Raw genomic sequence first — 16,440 nt, 5'->3', positions numbered from 1 at the left:
GACAGAAAAAGGACAGTATGTGAAACTTAGCAGTTTAAATTTTAGCAATTTTAGTTGTAGATGAAAGTAGGGTTTCAGGTTTCCAAATTCTCTCCCCAACAAATCACAAAAAGTAGGTGTGAGTTTAAAAATTCATTATGAGAGCTCTCTATCATTACTTTGATATCCCAGTTTGAGAAGAGCAGAATTTTGTTTTGGCTGGTTTTTGGGGTGTTTGTTTTTTTTTTTTTTTTTTTGTCTTAGTACCTTCACAAGTTAGACTGTTTTTGCAGAAAGCAAAGGACCTATACAAAGCTCTTTTTAAGTCTAACTCTGAACTACATGGAGATCAGTACACTCTGGAGGACTGAGCATAGGATGCTGAATCAGAGTTGGTATTGTTTTTCTTCGGTTTGACAGTAGCAATCACTAAAGCAGCCTTTAATTTGGGTGCCAAGAATAAGACACCTTTGTGGCCGCTTTGTGTATTTCAACTCTTCTACATCTCTGTTTGAAATTAGTAACAGCTGTTAGTGTTCCGCAAGCACAGAAATCAGGTCTGGGGTGTTTAAAGTTTGGCATTTAGAATAAATCAGTGTTTTAAAGGTAGCCCATCCTATGTTTGACTTTACGTGTCTGTAAAAATTATGATCTGACACCATTGCCTTCTCAAAGTATTATAGGTATTTTTCTGAAATCTTTCAACATGTAAAACATCAGAAAGTGCTAAATATAATGTTGGTCTGAAATCAGAAGCGCATATCATTGTAAAGTGTGGTCTATCCTGTTCTTAGTGCTAGACAAGGCAAATTGGGGAAACAGGTTTCCAAAATGTAGTTCACTACTTTTAGGTTTTTCTGTTTTTACAAAAGACAATATTATAGTATTTTCCTTTTCTACTCTTATTTCTCCAGGCAACAATCTTTATTCCATGTTTTAGCTGCATATTCCATATATAATACGGTAAGTTGTATACCTTCACACTTAAATATGGTTTCTCTGAACATGCCATAAGATAATAACTTCAATTCTATATCTTCTTTCTTCCTAAAACAAACCAAACCAAATATTTCAGAGACCTTTGGAAGTACATAGAAATAAATTGCTTGTTGACATGTTTTGAGCTGCAGTTAAAATAAAGCACCTTGATTATGAGTATCTTATTGGAAAGACTGAACTGTGCATACAGTTCGACTGAAACCAAGTATTGTGTCTAATAAGAACAATGAATTTGTGCTGTGCTGGAGTTTTATACTACTGATATTTTCCCCCTGTTATATTAATATGCCTCCCATTTGTTTGAATGATGGGAAGGAAAACACACTGCAGAAAGATGCATGTTGGAGTAAACAGGAATATTTTATAACCTGGAGGATTATGTTATTGGTAGTTCTCTCTTTCCATGCCAAATGGAAAATGGTTTTAAAGGTAGCGTCATCTTTACTTAAGCCCTTGGTCTTGGCTGCAGTTCTGGATGAGGATTAGTTAGTGGGGTTTCCAGACTATATCATAAGGGTTAGAAACTTATGTATTTTGTAATGTCTTTTGGCTGTGTGCTAAAAATAGAAGAAACAGAAATGCTATCATGCCTGCATTTAACTGTGGTTTTAATGCACTATCCCTCATTCCTTGTGCCCATTTTGGCCATTTTTTTGTACATCTTTCATTTTATATCCATCAGCAGCTCCCTAGAATTCAATGTAAAAGTATGTAAAGTTAAGAAGAAGAAAGTGAATTAAGCAGTTAGCCTAATTAAATACCACTTTGTTTCATTTTTTAACGTTCTAGGAAATTTAACCTTTCTGTTAAAGGTTTCTGTCCTGTTTCAGTTTCTTTCTCCTCATAATTGTTGGCCTATAAAAGAACTGACATTGCTGGAATTTGTTGTCTTTCATTTGTTATGTTTTATGTTACAAAGCTTTTCTTTGTAAGCAGACTTGACACACTGAGAATTAAAACTCTGGAAGGACCTTTATACATCTCCTATAGAACATTGGACTAGTATTTTTAAGTTGCGTGAAAAATATTGTTTAAAATCAACTGTTAAAGTGTAATGATGGGAATACTACAGTGAGGTTTTTATTTTGCACTTATGTTGTTGCATTTTTCCTCTTAATGTATAGCAATTCTTATGCTTTGGTTTTATCTCTTGAGCAAAATTCTGCTAAGAACTTGTAAACCTGAAAAAAGTCATTCCACAATTAAGTAATTGTCCTTACAAATACTTTATCAGTGGGGTTATCTGAGCAGCTAAATGATAGTGACAGTTGGTTCCTGCCATAAAAGTCAAAATTAATAGCAGCGGAAATACTCCAGTTTTGGAACAATAAAATTTTTTTCTTTGGGTTTATTACATCTGCTTGCTATGGGCTGCTAAACTTGAGCAGGTTTATAGTTACAGGTCACTCTTGAAAACTCCTGTGTTTATCAGATGGTGCCCTGACTGTAAAGCAAAACAAAGCAAGACCCTGTCCCCTCAAAAAACCCCAAATTACAACTAAATGGAAAACACATCCATTCGGAGAATAAGATGATGTCATTACTTGAAATTATTAGTACTGACAAGGATTTTGTGCATCAGTAGAGAGTTCTAATGGACAGTCAAGACTTCCAGTTTATTTTTCAGTTGGAGGGTTATGCATCATCCCTTCTATCTATCAATATTTTAAATATTGAGTGTGCTTGGTGGTGTCATAATTAGGGAACTTAGGCCATCAGGACAGGCATCCTCTTTCCTCCACTAGCTCAAGGAAAAACTAATTGCTAAGGTTAACCTTAGTTATGAGGCTTTCGTTTTCAGTGTTTTAATATTTTCACTGTCTGATTTTCAGGAGGTTGGATACTGTCAGGGAATGAGCCAGATCACAGCTTTACTCCTTATGTACATGAATGAAGAAGATGCCTTCTGGGCCTTGGTGAAACTTCTCTCTGGTCCAAAGCATGCTATGCATGGTATGGAGTTTCATGTCACTTAGTATGTATTAGGTTTCAACCTGCCCTATTTAAGTTGTAAATTATTTGAAAATGGAACTATGCTTCTCCGTCTGTATAGTCAAAATAAGACATAATGGGAGCTTTATATTGGGGGGCTATTGGATGTCACTGGAGCTCTCACCCATAATGGTAAGTAATTTTTTTAATATGTGATACCTTTCAAATAGTTCTTAATGAAAATCAGATGGTTTCTTTTCCTCTTAATCTCTCAGGGAATGTAACCAATTGAAAGCTGGTTAGGTAGAGATCTACATAGCAATAAAATAGTAGTGGAAACCTAATCCAGAATGTGTTAAATAATATTGCGGCTGTGCTATCATTTGGCAGGACAGGAATATATAGTAAAAAATGGACTTGTATCTAGGCATTAAGTTTGGGGTTTTTGGTTTTCTCTGCCACGTACAGTATTTCCTGCTCTCACAGTCTTGTTCCTTTTACGTTATTGATAGTCCTCTCTTTCCATGCCAGATTTAATATGATCTATGCATATTCCATGGCTGTTGGTATGGAACAACTCCAGGAATTCCAACATCTTCTGTAGATGTTAGTGATGTGGTGATTCAGAAAAGCTGTCTTTCTTGGAAGTCTGAAAAAGTAAATATTATCTAGAACTTAGGCTTTTTAGCAAACTTCCAACAAGCTCTATCTCCTTTTCCCTGCTTAAGACTTTTTCATACTGCGATATCTTTTGGCTTTTCAGTGTTTTTGGATGTTCTTCACCCCCAAGATGAAGTGCTAATTGGTTATTTTTTTGTTTATACTTCTGCAAAGCTATCGCCTTTAAAATAGCCAAAAAGCGCAATCTCATGTGAGGATCAGTGTCATAAGTGACATTCTGAATTCATCATGAGTCAAAGACTTGCTTGGAGCTTTACACAATGATAACACGGACTAAAAGCATCTTACAAAAAAAAATAATATATAAATTTAATAATAATCAAGAGCTATGCAACTACAACTGTGTAGAATGTTGAGCTCCTCAAAGCTCATAGAAAATTTTAGGTGTTTGGGGGAGTAAGTCTAAATCAAGTCATTATATACCAAATCAGTTGATCTGGTTTTGATACATGGGAGCTTCGCATAGGCATAGTTGCCTTTTTAAGATGCTGTACAGTGTTAAACAGGATTTTAAAACTTTCCAGTTTTTTATGTCTCAGTGTTTTGTCCGTGTCACTTTTTTTTTTTTTTTTTTTTTTTTTAAAAAACAGGAAGGAGTCCTAACCTTGCAATGTCTTGCTAATGGAGAACTCTTAACATGAATTTCTCAGGCTGATTTTTGTAGTCATCATTTGAACTTGCTGTGATGAACAAAAGGGTTCGTATAGTAGCTGGTGATGGACTTACGCAGGCAGATGTGTGCTTGTGTATGTATGGGAGTCAGCACACTGCCTGCGTAACTGTTACTGGATACCCCATTCAGACCTCCCTCTCTCCTTCCTTCATTCCTTCCCTTCTTCCCACCCCGAGTTACAGGGCACACACTTGTTGAGTGATTAGAGAGGGAAGGAGGGAGCTTCGAGTAGCCTAAGGCTTGATGAGTTACTCCACAGGCTATACGAACCATCATGCCGTAGGTTTATACACACATTGAAGCTGTCTTGGCAACATCTGTTAAGAAAGTTTGCATTTATAGATATGCTGACAAAACCTTAATTATAACTCAAATGTTCCAAATTTATCATTTGTTAAATGTTACCAACCTAATCTAAAGTCCTGCTTTCAGCAAGTTGGACCAGATAATCTCCAGAAGTCCCCTCCAACCTAGATTTCCTATGTTTCTTTGAATGTTTGTGTTTTAAATGAGTTTATGCCACAGTGCAGAATTACTGTAAATATCACTGTAGATTCTGGAAGGGAAACTTTAAAACTGACTTAACTGGTGTCATCTAACTGCACTTTTTCTGTGTTCTTTGGGGAAAGTAGTTTCAAGCACTATTTGCCAACTGTTTGTTCTTCTTCATAGACAAAGTTTTTCATCTGTTCTTCTCTTCTGCTTGTGGTCTGGAAACCTGGAATGCTTTTTGGGTGCAACCCATGTGTCTCAGATACATAGCCAGACTAACTTCTAGCACAAACCACTTGAAATCAAGGGGTGAATTTGGCCTCTGTGAGGTTTCGTAATGTATGGATAATGTGAAGTCTCTAAATGATAAAATACAGGTATCTGACCCTGAAAATGGTTTAGGTTTGTGAAAGCTCTTTCCATTGGGGTTTTTATAGTCTTAAAAATTCAAGATAATGAGTTGGTAGATATAAATTGAAAGAACTTCCTATGGAAGAAGCACCTTTGAATGTTATTAATGATGGCTAATTAGCTTTGATGTAGTCATTCACTGTTCAGATTAAGAAAAAAATCCCAAACACCTCACCTATATTAGCAAAATTTCCTAATGTGCAACCTGACATTTAAGTATGATAGAATGTGCATTTGTATCTATGAAATACTAAACCTGTGTGAAATTGAGATAGTAAATCTTGCAGTTTAGTGACCATGTACCGAATTACATATTTGGTAACTAGAGTTTTCTTTTTGGTTTGGGACTTTTTAGGGATTCTTTTGGGTTTTTTTTGAAGTGACATGTGTTCTGTGTTCATACTTTTTCCAGTTTCCATACTGTCTATCATTTAGAAGTAAAAACTGTTGAGGGGCTTTTGTAGCCTTTTTTAATCCTAAGAATATGGGATTGCTGTATCAGACCTATTTAACTCAGTGTCCTGTGTCTGATAGTGACCAGCAACAGATGGTCAGTGAAGTGTTGAGAATAAGGCAACCAAGAATCAACACCGCCTGGTAAATGTGTTAGAGGCTGAAAGAATTTCTGGATGAGCTTCTTGAGATGGAAATTTGTTTTGCCTTTAATAGTCTCCAGTAGACTCTTCTTCCTTAAATAATTCATTGTGTTTGACTCTGGATTGTGTTCTTCCATTTTTGTTTTGGCTCTGTCACACAATGGTTTCTTGATGATGCCCTCTAGATTTTGCCTTAGAGAAGACAGTGAATATTCATAACCTGTACACTGCTGGCACTTGGTGGTATTTCCCCTTAGTTGTTTCTTTACTGCAGGCTGATCAACCATAGCGTTTTAATCTGTTCTTGACATAGAAGTGGTTGTATCCTTTGATAATTTCTGACTTCTTGCCTTTTCCAAATTTTCCGATACTCTTTCAGGATGGCTAGGACTTGACTGTTCACAGTGCAGACACATGGCACGTGTCAAATAGCTTAGGTCCCAGCACAAACTCCTATGCAACTTCATAGGTGAAGCCTTTTTGTCTTTTTTATTTTACAATCTTTTAACTCATTGGATTAGCTGCTTTAGGAGAAGGACTGAAGAGATGAAGCTACTTCAGTGATAGACTCTATTAAGTACTTCTGTAAGTCAAATCAGGCAATATCCACTGCTCTCTGTGCCTACATGCTCACTGATTTCTTCCAGGAAGCCCAGTAGATTTAAGAGACATGACCTCTCTTTGTAAAAACCATGTTGACTCTTCTCTGGTGCATTGCATCCATCTGGATGTCCACTTACCACAACTTTCTTTGTTATGGTTTCTGTCAGTTTCCTCTCAGAGTATTGGCCTAAATATTGGACCAATATTGGACTGAAAACTAGTCTAAGAAAAGCTGACATCATGTCATCCACTTTCCAGGCTTCCTGGTATTTTAAGCAAGAGGTTTCACAGAATCGGTATTTCAGCTAGTTGATCTTTGAGTTCTTTTAGAGCTGTTTAGGGTTCTGACTTGGGAACCTTCCCAGTATCTTAAATGCAAAAATTTAACTTGTTTTTAGTCTTGACTTTATCTTCTCTGAGCACTTCTAAAAATCTTCACAGAGTGTTGAACCTACAAATTCTCTGTCATGCTTTCTGTTTCCAAGGTCTTTGAAAATAGGTCTATTAGTATTTTTTTAATGTCTTTTGTAAGTTGTTTTTTTGGGGGAGGCTTGTTTTTCATATTTTTCTACTGCCAGTGTTTGATCATCTCTGTTTTTCTGATCTGAACACAGCTTCAGCTTTTTGAAGGATCTTTTTTGAATGGTTTCTTTTCCTGCTGTGTAACTGTACTAGCTTTCCTTTACATTTCAAGTTTTTTGGCTAGTATTACATGTTTGCTCTGAGCCTTCTTTTTTAACTCTGCTGATAACTCAATTGGAAGGGGATCTTAGTGCTTTTCTTTTCCAGTGTATGATCACTAAAGCTATTCAAGATTTTTAATGTGCCCTTAGTTTCAGTTGTATGAGCTCACAATCTTTACTTATAGTATATTTTCATATTTGTATTGGTAGAATATCCCTCTTCTTTTTTTATGGCCTTTTCTTCAGTGCAGATGGTTCTAGTAGCTGCCTATGCTCTTTGCCCTTCTATCATGAATTTGCTGGGCATAATCCTGATTTATGTCTTTTTGGCTTTTAAAAGTTTTAGTTGGTGTGGTTGTGGGGTTTTTGTTTTGTTTTTTAAAGGATAATTATAAATTTGGTTTCCCCATGAACTTATAGTGGGTAGACTAACATAAGACTGATGGATCTGCTGTCAGGTACCATTACTAAACTAGTAATAGTCACTAAAGGAATGTATTGATGTTTTGCTGTAGTCATCTAGGCAGGAGTATGTGCGTATCTGTATGTGGACATAATAATACTGCTATGAATATCTGTTCAGATCCAGTGGTCATACAGAAGGATAATGTTCTCAGAGGTCTAAATGCCTTTTTTTAATATCATTTTTATTATACATACACCTGTTACATCGTCAACTTCTTTTCTTAGGTTTTTTTATTCCTGGTTTTCCAAAACTGTTGAGGTTTCAAGAACATCATGACAAAATACTGAAAAAATTTTTGTCCAAACTTAAGCAGCATTTGGTAAGTATTTATATCACAATAAAAGCATTTGTAATTTACAGCTTGCTACCTTGTTTCAGTTCAGGTTAACACACTAGGTTAAGAATACCTCAAACCTCAGAAAAAAATGCAAAGCTCTAAGAGGCAAAAGTGCTGTTATTTTCATTATAGACAAAGTTATGGTGCACCTTGGCAGAGTTATGATAAAACTGGATCCTAAGTGTAATGAAATTGGGTGTCTGTCTCACTTTTGACCTCTGAGTTGAGGAAAATGTGTGGTCCTTCTACCTGGACTTGAGCAAACTGCTGTATAGCAAGCTGATGTTAAAACATTTTATCAAGAGTTTATTGTGTGTAGAGCTTTGTGGCTCATCTCTGGACAGAGGTGACTTTGCAACCAACCAGTTTTAGTCTCTGTTTAAAAAATAACCTTTATAAGAGGACTTAATGGTCCTTTTAAAATTTGCACATACTCAGTAGTATTTGCACGAAGCTAAATGTTGAGTGTTGTCCCTTCTAATGCTCTTAAATGGGTAATAATATGCTCTTTATTTTTTTGCTAATATTGGCTGTATTTATTCTAAGGAACAAATTATTTTTCTAACGGGAGAAAAATGCCCTTCCAATAGTCATCAAGAATTTTCTTTTACAATCACATTGGTTCTGCCAGAATCCATCTCCAAGTCTTAAAAGGTAGCGTAAATGATGCCCAGTTGCAGCAACATCATCTAAGAGTGATAGCTGCTCTACAAACATTACCTTCCCAGGACTATATTATTTTCTGTTTAGTATTTTATCTCCTTACAAAAAGAAAAAAAAGACAATTTGGGAGCAGACGAGCACCTTGGCAATGATGAATTGCATCTAATGTGTGCCTGTTGTATTATAAAATAGAATTTCATGGTTTTTTAACAACATGCTGTAAGACCTGCTCATAACATGGAAATAGGCAGATCTGGTTAGGAAAAAAATTACTCTTCTATTAAAAGGTCAAGTCAAAATTAGTCATGCAGGACGATCTTATCATATTTAAAAAAAAAAAAAATCAAGACCAGTTCTGTAACTAACTTGACTCTGAAATGAAAGTTGCAGCTTTAGTTTTTACAGTACATGCAAGATGATGATTCTTGTATGCAGTCTTATTCTCATTTTTGAGGTTCACATTTTAGGAACAAAATACAAAATAATCCCAAGAAGATTGGGTGGGTTTAACAGTAAATGGTAAATGGCCCTTACACTTTCCAAAAAACCAAAAGTAATTATATGTGATTGAGGTGATATAACCTGAGGCTGGCACCTTATTAAATTTTGTATATTGCTTACATACCTCTTATTACTGCATTTAATAATCAAGATCTTTTTTTCTGTCTTCCGTCCCCGTGACTCATCTCCCCCCCCCACCTTGGGTCACTTGAAAGTTTCAGAAAAGTGCAGTAAGTTGCTTTAGTAACTGAAAAAGCTAGTTTAAATAAAATGCTTTGATAGCTCCCTTCTGAGGGAGTTCTTGGCCACTTGTTTAGAGGGATCCAGAAGACATTCACTCTCTCTATATATTTAGTATTTATTTTTCTTTTCAGTTTTAAATCAGAACTTAATTCTATTTTTGTGTGAATTACTTTAGTGGCATTTAATTTAATAGCAATCAGGTTTTTTTATCAGGGAAAGGCATGGTCCATTATATCTGTCTTTCAGTAGGCTGATGGCCATTCTTGCAGGTTAGAAAAGTCTCAAAATAAAGTCGGTTTTTGTTCTGTCTGCTTTTTTTAAAGACTCTCAAAATGAAAATCTCAAAGATTATTTCAATTATATTAAGAATTATTTTTCCTCATTTCTTACTGTGAATGTATCGCTAAGATGAGCCCATTTTAACTCTCTGAAAGATGAAGGTAAAGCCTGCAGATAAGCCAGAGGGATTTGGACCATTGTTTATTCAGTGTTTGTATAATTGAAATTTTTAGATTTGGTCCATTGCTTAATCAGGGTTTGTAAACTGGAAATTTTTGGAAAAGATGAATGTGGCAAGTAATAGAATGTGATGTTATCCCAAAGTTAAAATTCAGAATTTCTTAACTTTTCAACTTTTACTGTGGCTTTTCCTCTAACTGTGCAAAGAACTTTGAAGAGCTCCATGAAACTGCAAAGAAGCTTTAGCCATCTTTGAATGGGGTGGCATACCAGATGGACCATCTATGCTGTAGGGGTAATTAGGCCCTTAATTAAGGAATGAAATTCCTTATCAGTCTAAGTGCTGTTCTGAGGTCCTGGGTTTGAAGAATTTGATTGTTTTAGGCTGATTTCTGGTAGATAAATATTCTTGTCACAAAATCTTTTCAACCTTTGGTGTGAATTGGCAACCTTGCTATAGAGAAATGAAAGACTAAATGGACTCAGTGCCTGAACTTTGGTTGCTCCAGAATATCTTTCTTCTTTCTTTTTTTTTTTTTTTCTTGAGAGAGGATTTAATCCTCTGCTACCTCTGTCCCAAGAATAAGATGGAGGTCCAAGATGTGTTAATACCTCTACATCTCTGAATGCATGTTTCTTCAGGTGGTGAAGCTGATGACAAAAAAATGTAAAAGACAGAAATTGTATTTGTTGGATTGAAGTAGCAGTGTTTCATGTAGTTAAATTAATTCTTTATGGTGAGTATTGGGTACATTGGCCACAAGGTGAAAATGTTTTTTCATGGACAATGCAAGGCATTACTTGATTTTTGTGAGTATTTTTAAACTGCGGTTTTTACAGGACTCCCAGGATATGTCCACTAGCTTTTACACAACAAAGTGGTTTTTCCAGTGTTTCCTTGATCGTGTGAGTATGTTTTTAATTTTCTATTTCTGTTTTTAATTGTGACTTGGGACACACTGTTTCACAGTGTTGCCTGATTATGTCGTTGCAGACTCCCTTTACATTAAGCCTCAGGATATGGGATATCTACATACTTGAAGGAGAGCGGATTCTCACTGCTATGTCTTACACAATTCTGAAACTACACAGAAGTAAGAAATCTCTCAAACATTTGAATGCTAAACAGATTCAGCTGGTGGTGGTCTTATTTTGTGTAGCTTGACCTTGTGTGAAAATCTTAGTTTCACATTTGCCTTGTGCTATTTCTGACAGGTATTTTTCTTTCCTAATGCACAAAAAGATCAAAAAATCTTTGTTTTATTAATGTGTGTGTCGTGGGCTGACCCTGGCTGGATGCCAGGTGCCCACCAAGCCACTCTATCCCTCCCCTCCTCAGCAGGATGGGGTGGGGAGAGAAAAGAAGATGGAAAAAAACTTGTGGGTCAAGATAAAGGCAGTTTAATAAAGCAAAAGCTGCATGTGGAAACAAAGGAAAACAAAAGATTTATTCTCTACTTCCCATCTACTTCCCTGGAAGCAGAGCTTCAATACAGGTAGCAGTTTCTCCAGAAGACAAATGTCGTAATAACGAATCTCCCTCCCTCCTCCTCCTTCCTCTTAGCTTTTATTGCTGAGCAGCCACCATACGGTGTGGAATATCCCTTTGGCCAGTTTTGGTCGGCTGTCCTGGCTGTGTCCCCTCCCAAGATCTTGCCCAGCCCCAGCCTACTGGTGAGGGGGCGAAAATGTTGGAGAGACAGCCTCGATGCTGTACGAGCGCTGCTCAGCAGTAGCCAAAACACTGGAGTGTTATCAACACCTTTCTAGCTACCAATACAGAGCACAGCACTATGAGGGCTGCTGTGGGAAAAATTAACTCCATCTCAGCCAGACCCAATACAGTGTGATTGCCAAAGAAAAATATTTATTACAGTAAGAAATTTTTTTAAACATCAACATGAGGTGAGCTGTATTGCTGATTAAACAATGGAGAAAAAATATTGTAGTTCCACATTTTGGAAATGGCTTGTTAGCCCCTACAGGATTTAAATTAATCTGAAAAGCGCACAAAGAATCCAGAGTACGCCACTAAGTGCCTGAAACTCTTATCAGCAAACAACTCAGAAATGAGGAATCATATGTCTCTATGCTGTTATTTGTCCGAGAATGTAATTAAAATTCAGAATTTCTGTAGTCTGCCTGGATGGCCTTCTCTTCCATCTCTTGCCTTTGGGTAAAGTAAGATTTGAGATTTTGAACAGAAGAATTGCCCAAAGCATTTATGTCTGGTTCCCCAAAGTGGTTTAGCACCCTAAGTTCCGAAGGATCCAAAAAGCTTTTGAGGATGGATGTTAGCTTCTAAATATACTTGAGCATTTCTCAGGGTGATACCTTGTAGCTCGAGTTTGAAAGTCTTGCTCTGGGACTTTGGCTTTCTTAGTGAAGTCATTTAACTCTATGTAAATTCAGAGGTCTGCATGGAGCCTGCAGAATTGATGTCTTAATTTGCATGCTAGTTTACCCTCCTTGAACTGTGGTGATACTACCTCACTGTCTCACTAGGGTGTATTCATTAGTTTGTTCATAAACTGCTTTGAAAAATGAAAAAGGTTACTTTTTTAATTATTGTACTTAAGAAAGCTAAACATTTAGAGGCAAATTGTTAGGCTTAGCATTTTGGTTTCTTTTCTTTATTTGCAAATAGACATTTGCTTGAATTTTTATTTTTATTTTTTTTTATTCACCACTCTTTATGAGAAGACCTGAGGGAAAAGTCTGAGTGCAGGTTTGCTTGCTTGACAAGTACGTAGCAACTTCTTCCACGATTAAAACACTGAGAGTACCTTATGGCAGCAGAGAAGAGATTGGAGGACTGGTAGAGAAGGTGGCAGAAGACGGCTCTGATTTGTTTTCCAGTCTCTTGTCTACCCTTAAAAACATTAATAGTATAGCTATCCAGTCAAAGTGCCATTGTGGAATACACGCCAAGAGCATTTTTATTACAGTGCAAAAACATTTTTTATGGTTTCTGTATAGAAATTGTACATTCTGGAACTTTTGATGGCATACATATGCTTAAAGAAGTTACATAGTTACACAGTTGCAGACTTGCAAACCACATAGGTTTGTGTGGGAAACATGGCCTTACTGCTATGTAGAAAGGGAAAGAAAAATAATCTGATAACTGTAAAATGACTTTCAAAGTATGACCTGAATTTGATTGAAGTAGCAAAAAGTACCTGAATTTTCAGAAAGCCTGAAGCAATGGTTCTGAAGTGTGAACTGCCATCATCATTTCATTGGAAGTTAATTCAGTTGTGAATGAAGATACTGTAAATACAAATCTTCAAAATGTTTTACTGCTTTTCAAAGCTCTTAATAAGAGAGATGATGTATGTTTTACAGATCTACAGCAGTATTTTGTAAGCTAAGGATGCAGGCTGAAAAATACAGACCTGAAGCTGTTGGACATAAGGCTGAGGGAGGGTGACTTGTAGTTAGTTTTCTGAAGATGCCCCTACTTGGAAAACATTGTCCTAAGTAGAGAGTGATAAGTAGAAAGTACTTCCATGCTGATTTGCAAGTGAATTTTTAATGCATTTTATAGATTTCTGGTGTAAAATTCTGTTACCTGCTTAATTAAGAAGTGTTTTTCATTCTACTTTGAAAACAAAAGCATCTAGTGTCTTAAGTGCATTTTCCAATGTCCATAATCAAGATATTTTAATGTATAATAATTTCTTCTTATATAGAGCATCTGATGAAATTACAAATGGAAGAGCTTGTAGAATTTCTGCAGGAGTCTTTAGCCAAGGATTTCTTCTATGAAGATGACTTTGTAATAGACCAGCTCCAAAATTCTCTATCAGAATTGAAACGGGCAAAGCTGGATTTACCAGTAGCTGGTAAGAAACTTGAACATATGCAGATTTAGATGTTTGGAGCTATTCACACATTGTCCATTTTTAAAGTGTTAATTCATGCCATTAAAAATTGTGCAAATATTTATCTCTGCATCACTGTGTAGGTTTTAGTTTTTGTTTTGTTGTTGTTTTTGTTTTTGTTTTCAAAAAAACCCCATTTTACAGTTTAAAATCAACACCTTTCATTTCATGAGTTTGCTCTTTTTTTGGTGTTTTGTTTACTGGTTGTAAGCTTATGGCAAAGCACTTTAAAACATCCCGTGTCTTGATAATTTTATTAACTTGGATTTATAAAATCTTTAAGATAGGAGATTAAATATCAAGCTTTCAAATTATTTCAAGCAACAGTGTTGCCTGAGAATCCAGTCTGTTTTGTAGCTTGATTAGCTATGGAACAAACTTCAGGTCAAATAGTTTCTTCTGTTAGTCAAATCCAGATTTTTAATTGTTTGCAGGTGATAGACCTTCTGGGTGTTTAACTGAATCATTTTCTTTGTTTCTTCTCAGCCTTTGTGTTTGTGCTTTTTGGTTGCAGAGCGGAGGTGGTTGTTTCGTGGGGCGCTAGTTATGAAATGTGTACAGGATGTCTTCTTCTTGTATTAAGATTCTGTTACCTTTTCTGTGCCTACCTCCACAATCTTTAATTAGAATTTTTCTTGTGATTATTCAGAGTCCTTTTTCTTTATGCTTGCTAATTATAAAATAGTATGTGAGAAAAAGAATATATCTTTTAAAATTTTAAAAGTATGGCAGAAATTACCTTAAAATACATTTATTAAGTTGCTATGATTAGCTTTCAGAAGTTAAGAAGTGTCAGAATAAAGCTTGCCTATGTAGCATTGTTGTGATATTTTTTCCTGAAGCTCTTTCATTAATGAACTTAATTCTTCTGTTTCTGTAGACCTTATTTATTGCATGCAGTATTGGCCTGTTTCAGGACTACTCATCACAAATAGATATCCGTTTCATCTGTTTCTTCGACATATCTGTACCTCTGGAGTACAAACATTCTCTGTACATTTGTTTCCTATTGTCTTGGCTTCTTGTCAGAGTTTCTCATTTCTCTTGCTCCCTGTTCCTGTGTTTTGCCCTTTTTCTGACTTTCTAGAACATTTCTCCAGTACGCTTTCTCCCACCCAACAATAGGTCTAAGTCTAGTTCCTGCTCTTGTCTTTTCATCTGCTCAGTCTTCTTGGTCCTTCTCATCTACAGACTGTGTTCTGTGAGTCTGCATTTCTTCTCCATGTTACTATGTGCATTGCTGTTTCCCCTTTCTAATCCCAGCCCTCCCATCCTGCCTTCACCCCATCCTTTTTCCACAAGCTAGATTTCAGTCTTGACTTATTCTTCAGAGCAAGTTGCTCTTTTCAGCACTACTCTTCAGCTGCATGCTTTGTCAGATATCTTGTCACAGCTGATGCTTGGTCATGGTGACTAGATGTAAGCAAATATGTCAATGGGGAAGTTTGTCTTTTAGCATCAGTTCCACTTCATCATGTTAAAGGAAGATAGAACATGAGAGTGCTTTCTGTTAAATTTTAAATACAGAGTTCTCTGTGATTATGTTTGAACGGTGATGGGATTATTCCCCAAAACTTCTAATTGCTTGTAGATGGGTAGATTTTTCATGGATGTAGTAAAGTAAATCTCATCAGTGAAAAGTTTCTAGTTTCTACTTGAAGCTGTGGTAGCTGAAGAGTTGGGAAAGATTTTTCTAGTTTGATACATGATGGAGTTAATGTATCTTCCAGCCCAGAAAATCACATGCATGTAACTCATGTTGAGAGTTTCTGTGGAAAATACAGAATTTACTGGAAATTTTCTTGATGGAAAAAAAAAACCATTAAGGCAAACAGTCTGTTCCTAACTTATTTATGTTTTAAGGCTTTTCTTTTGGGAGAATGTAAAATGCCTTCAAGTGAAATTTTGTTTGAGAATGCTCTGGATTTTCACAGAAAATTGAAGGAGGCTTTAGGTGATGTAAGAGCCATCTACCTTGCAATGCAGTAACAGAAAGTGAGACACAAGGAGTCTTCTTGTGGAGACCAGCAGCAAAGGGTAGTGAATGTATCTTCTTTCTGAGACAGTTTGGTAATGGAATGCAAGTTGTTTGGTTTCATACTTTGTACACTCAAGTGTAACTTCTGGTATGGCTAGCTGACAGGATGGTAATTGTTTTGAGCTATATTGGTTAGTTCTTTTGGATAGCTAAAGCAACATCAATGACAATAAAATGTCATCTGTCTGTCCGTGTCTCCCTGCGCCCAACCCCCTGCCATGAATGAGGGAGGTTTAAAATTAAAATAGGAAAAGCAAAGCCAAAGTGAAGTATATTTTGGTGCTGGATGAGGAATTGAGCTTTTTTCTTTTTAATTTCAAAGTAGCCTGGGAAGGCCTCTCTGTGTGGTATATTTTTGACCAGGGGTAAATGGGAACATTACTTAACCTTTCACAAGATAAATATAAAATGCCTTCATCCTAATCCTTGCAAATCTAGCTGATTTGTCTGCTGTTATCTGTAGTTGAATGAGGTTGCCTTATTTGTTCTTCATATGAATTTGACAAGCCTCTGTTTTTTTTTTAATTTTTTTTTTTATTTTCCCATTCTGATGTTCATTTTGGTTTTACTAATCACTGTCTCCAGGCAGTAGTATTTTTCTACAGGTTCTGAGCATTCTCTGGACATTCAGCTTTGCTCATGTGTTGTGTGGTGGGTTGACCCTGGGTGGATGCCACGCGCCCACCAAAGCCGCTCTATCACTCCCCTCCTAAGTTGGACAGGGGAGAGAAAATATAGCAAAAGGCTCATGGGTCAAGATAAGGACAGGGAGAGATAATTCACCAGTTACTGTCATG

General features: G+C 36.3%; 1 protein-coding gene across 6 annotated transcripts in view; it reads left to right on the top strand.

Annotated features, from left to right (window-relative positions):
* USP6NL (USP6 N-terminal like) overlaps positions 1–16,440 on the top strand; it is a 129,804-nt gene that overhangs the window by 100,665 nt on the left and 12,699 nt on the right. For all 6 annotated transcript variants that reach the window (XM_075024646.1, XM_075024648.1, XM_075024647.1 and 3 more), the window contains 6 exons: positions 894–942; positions 2,811–2,931; positions 7,740–7,834; positions 10,559–10,624; positions 10,713–10,812; positions 13,414–13,566. In XM_075024646.1, the coding sequence (XP_074880747.1) occupies positions 894–942; positions 2,811–2,931; positions 7,740–7,834; positions 10,559–10,624; positions 10,713–10,812; positions 13,414–13,566 (584 nt within the window). The remainder of the gene's footprint in view (positions 1–893; positions 943–2,810; positions 2,932–7,739; positions 7,835–10,558; positions 10,625–10,712; positions 10,813–13,413; positions 13,567–16,440) is intronic.

This window comes from Buteo buteo, chromosome 4, assembly GCF_964188355.1.
Source record: "Buteo buteo chromosome 4, bButBut1.hap1.1, whole genome shotgun sequence".
Lineage (NCBI taxonomy): Eukaryota > Metazoa > Chordata > Aves > Accipitriformes > Accipitridae > Buteo > Buteo buteo.
This window is presented reverse-complemented; position numbering and strand designations above follow the sequence as displayed.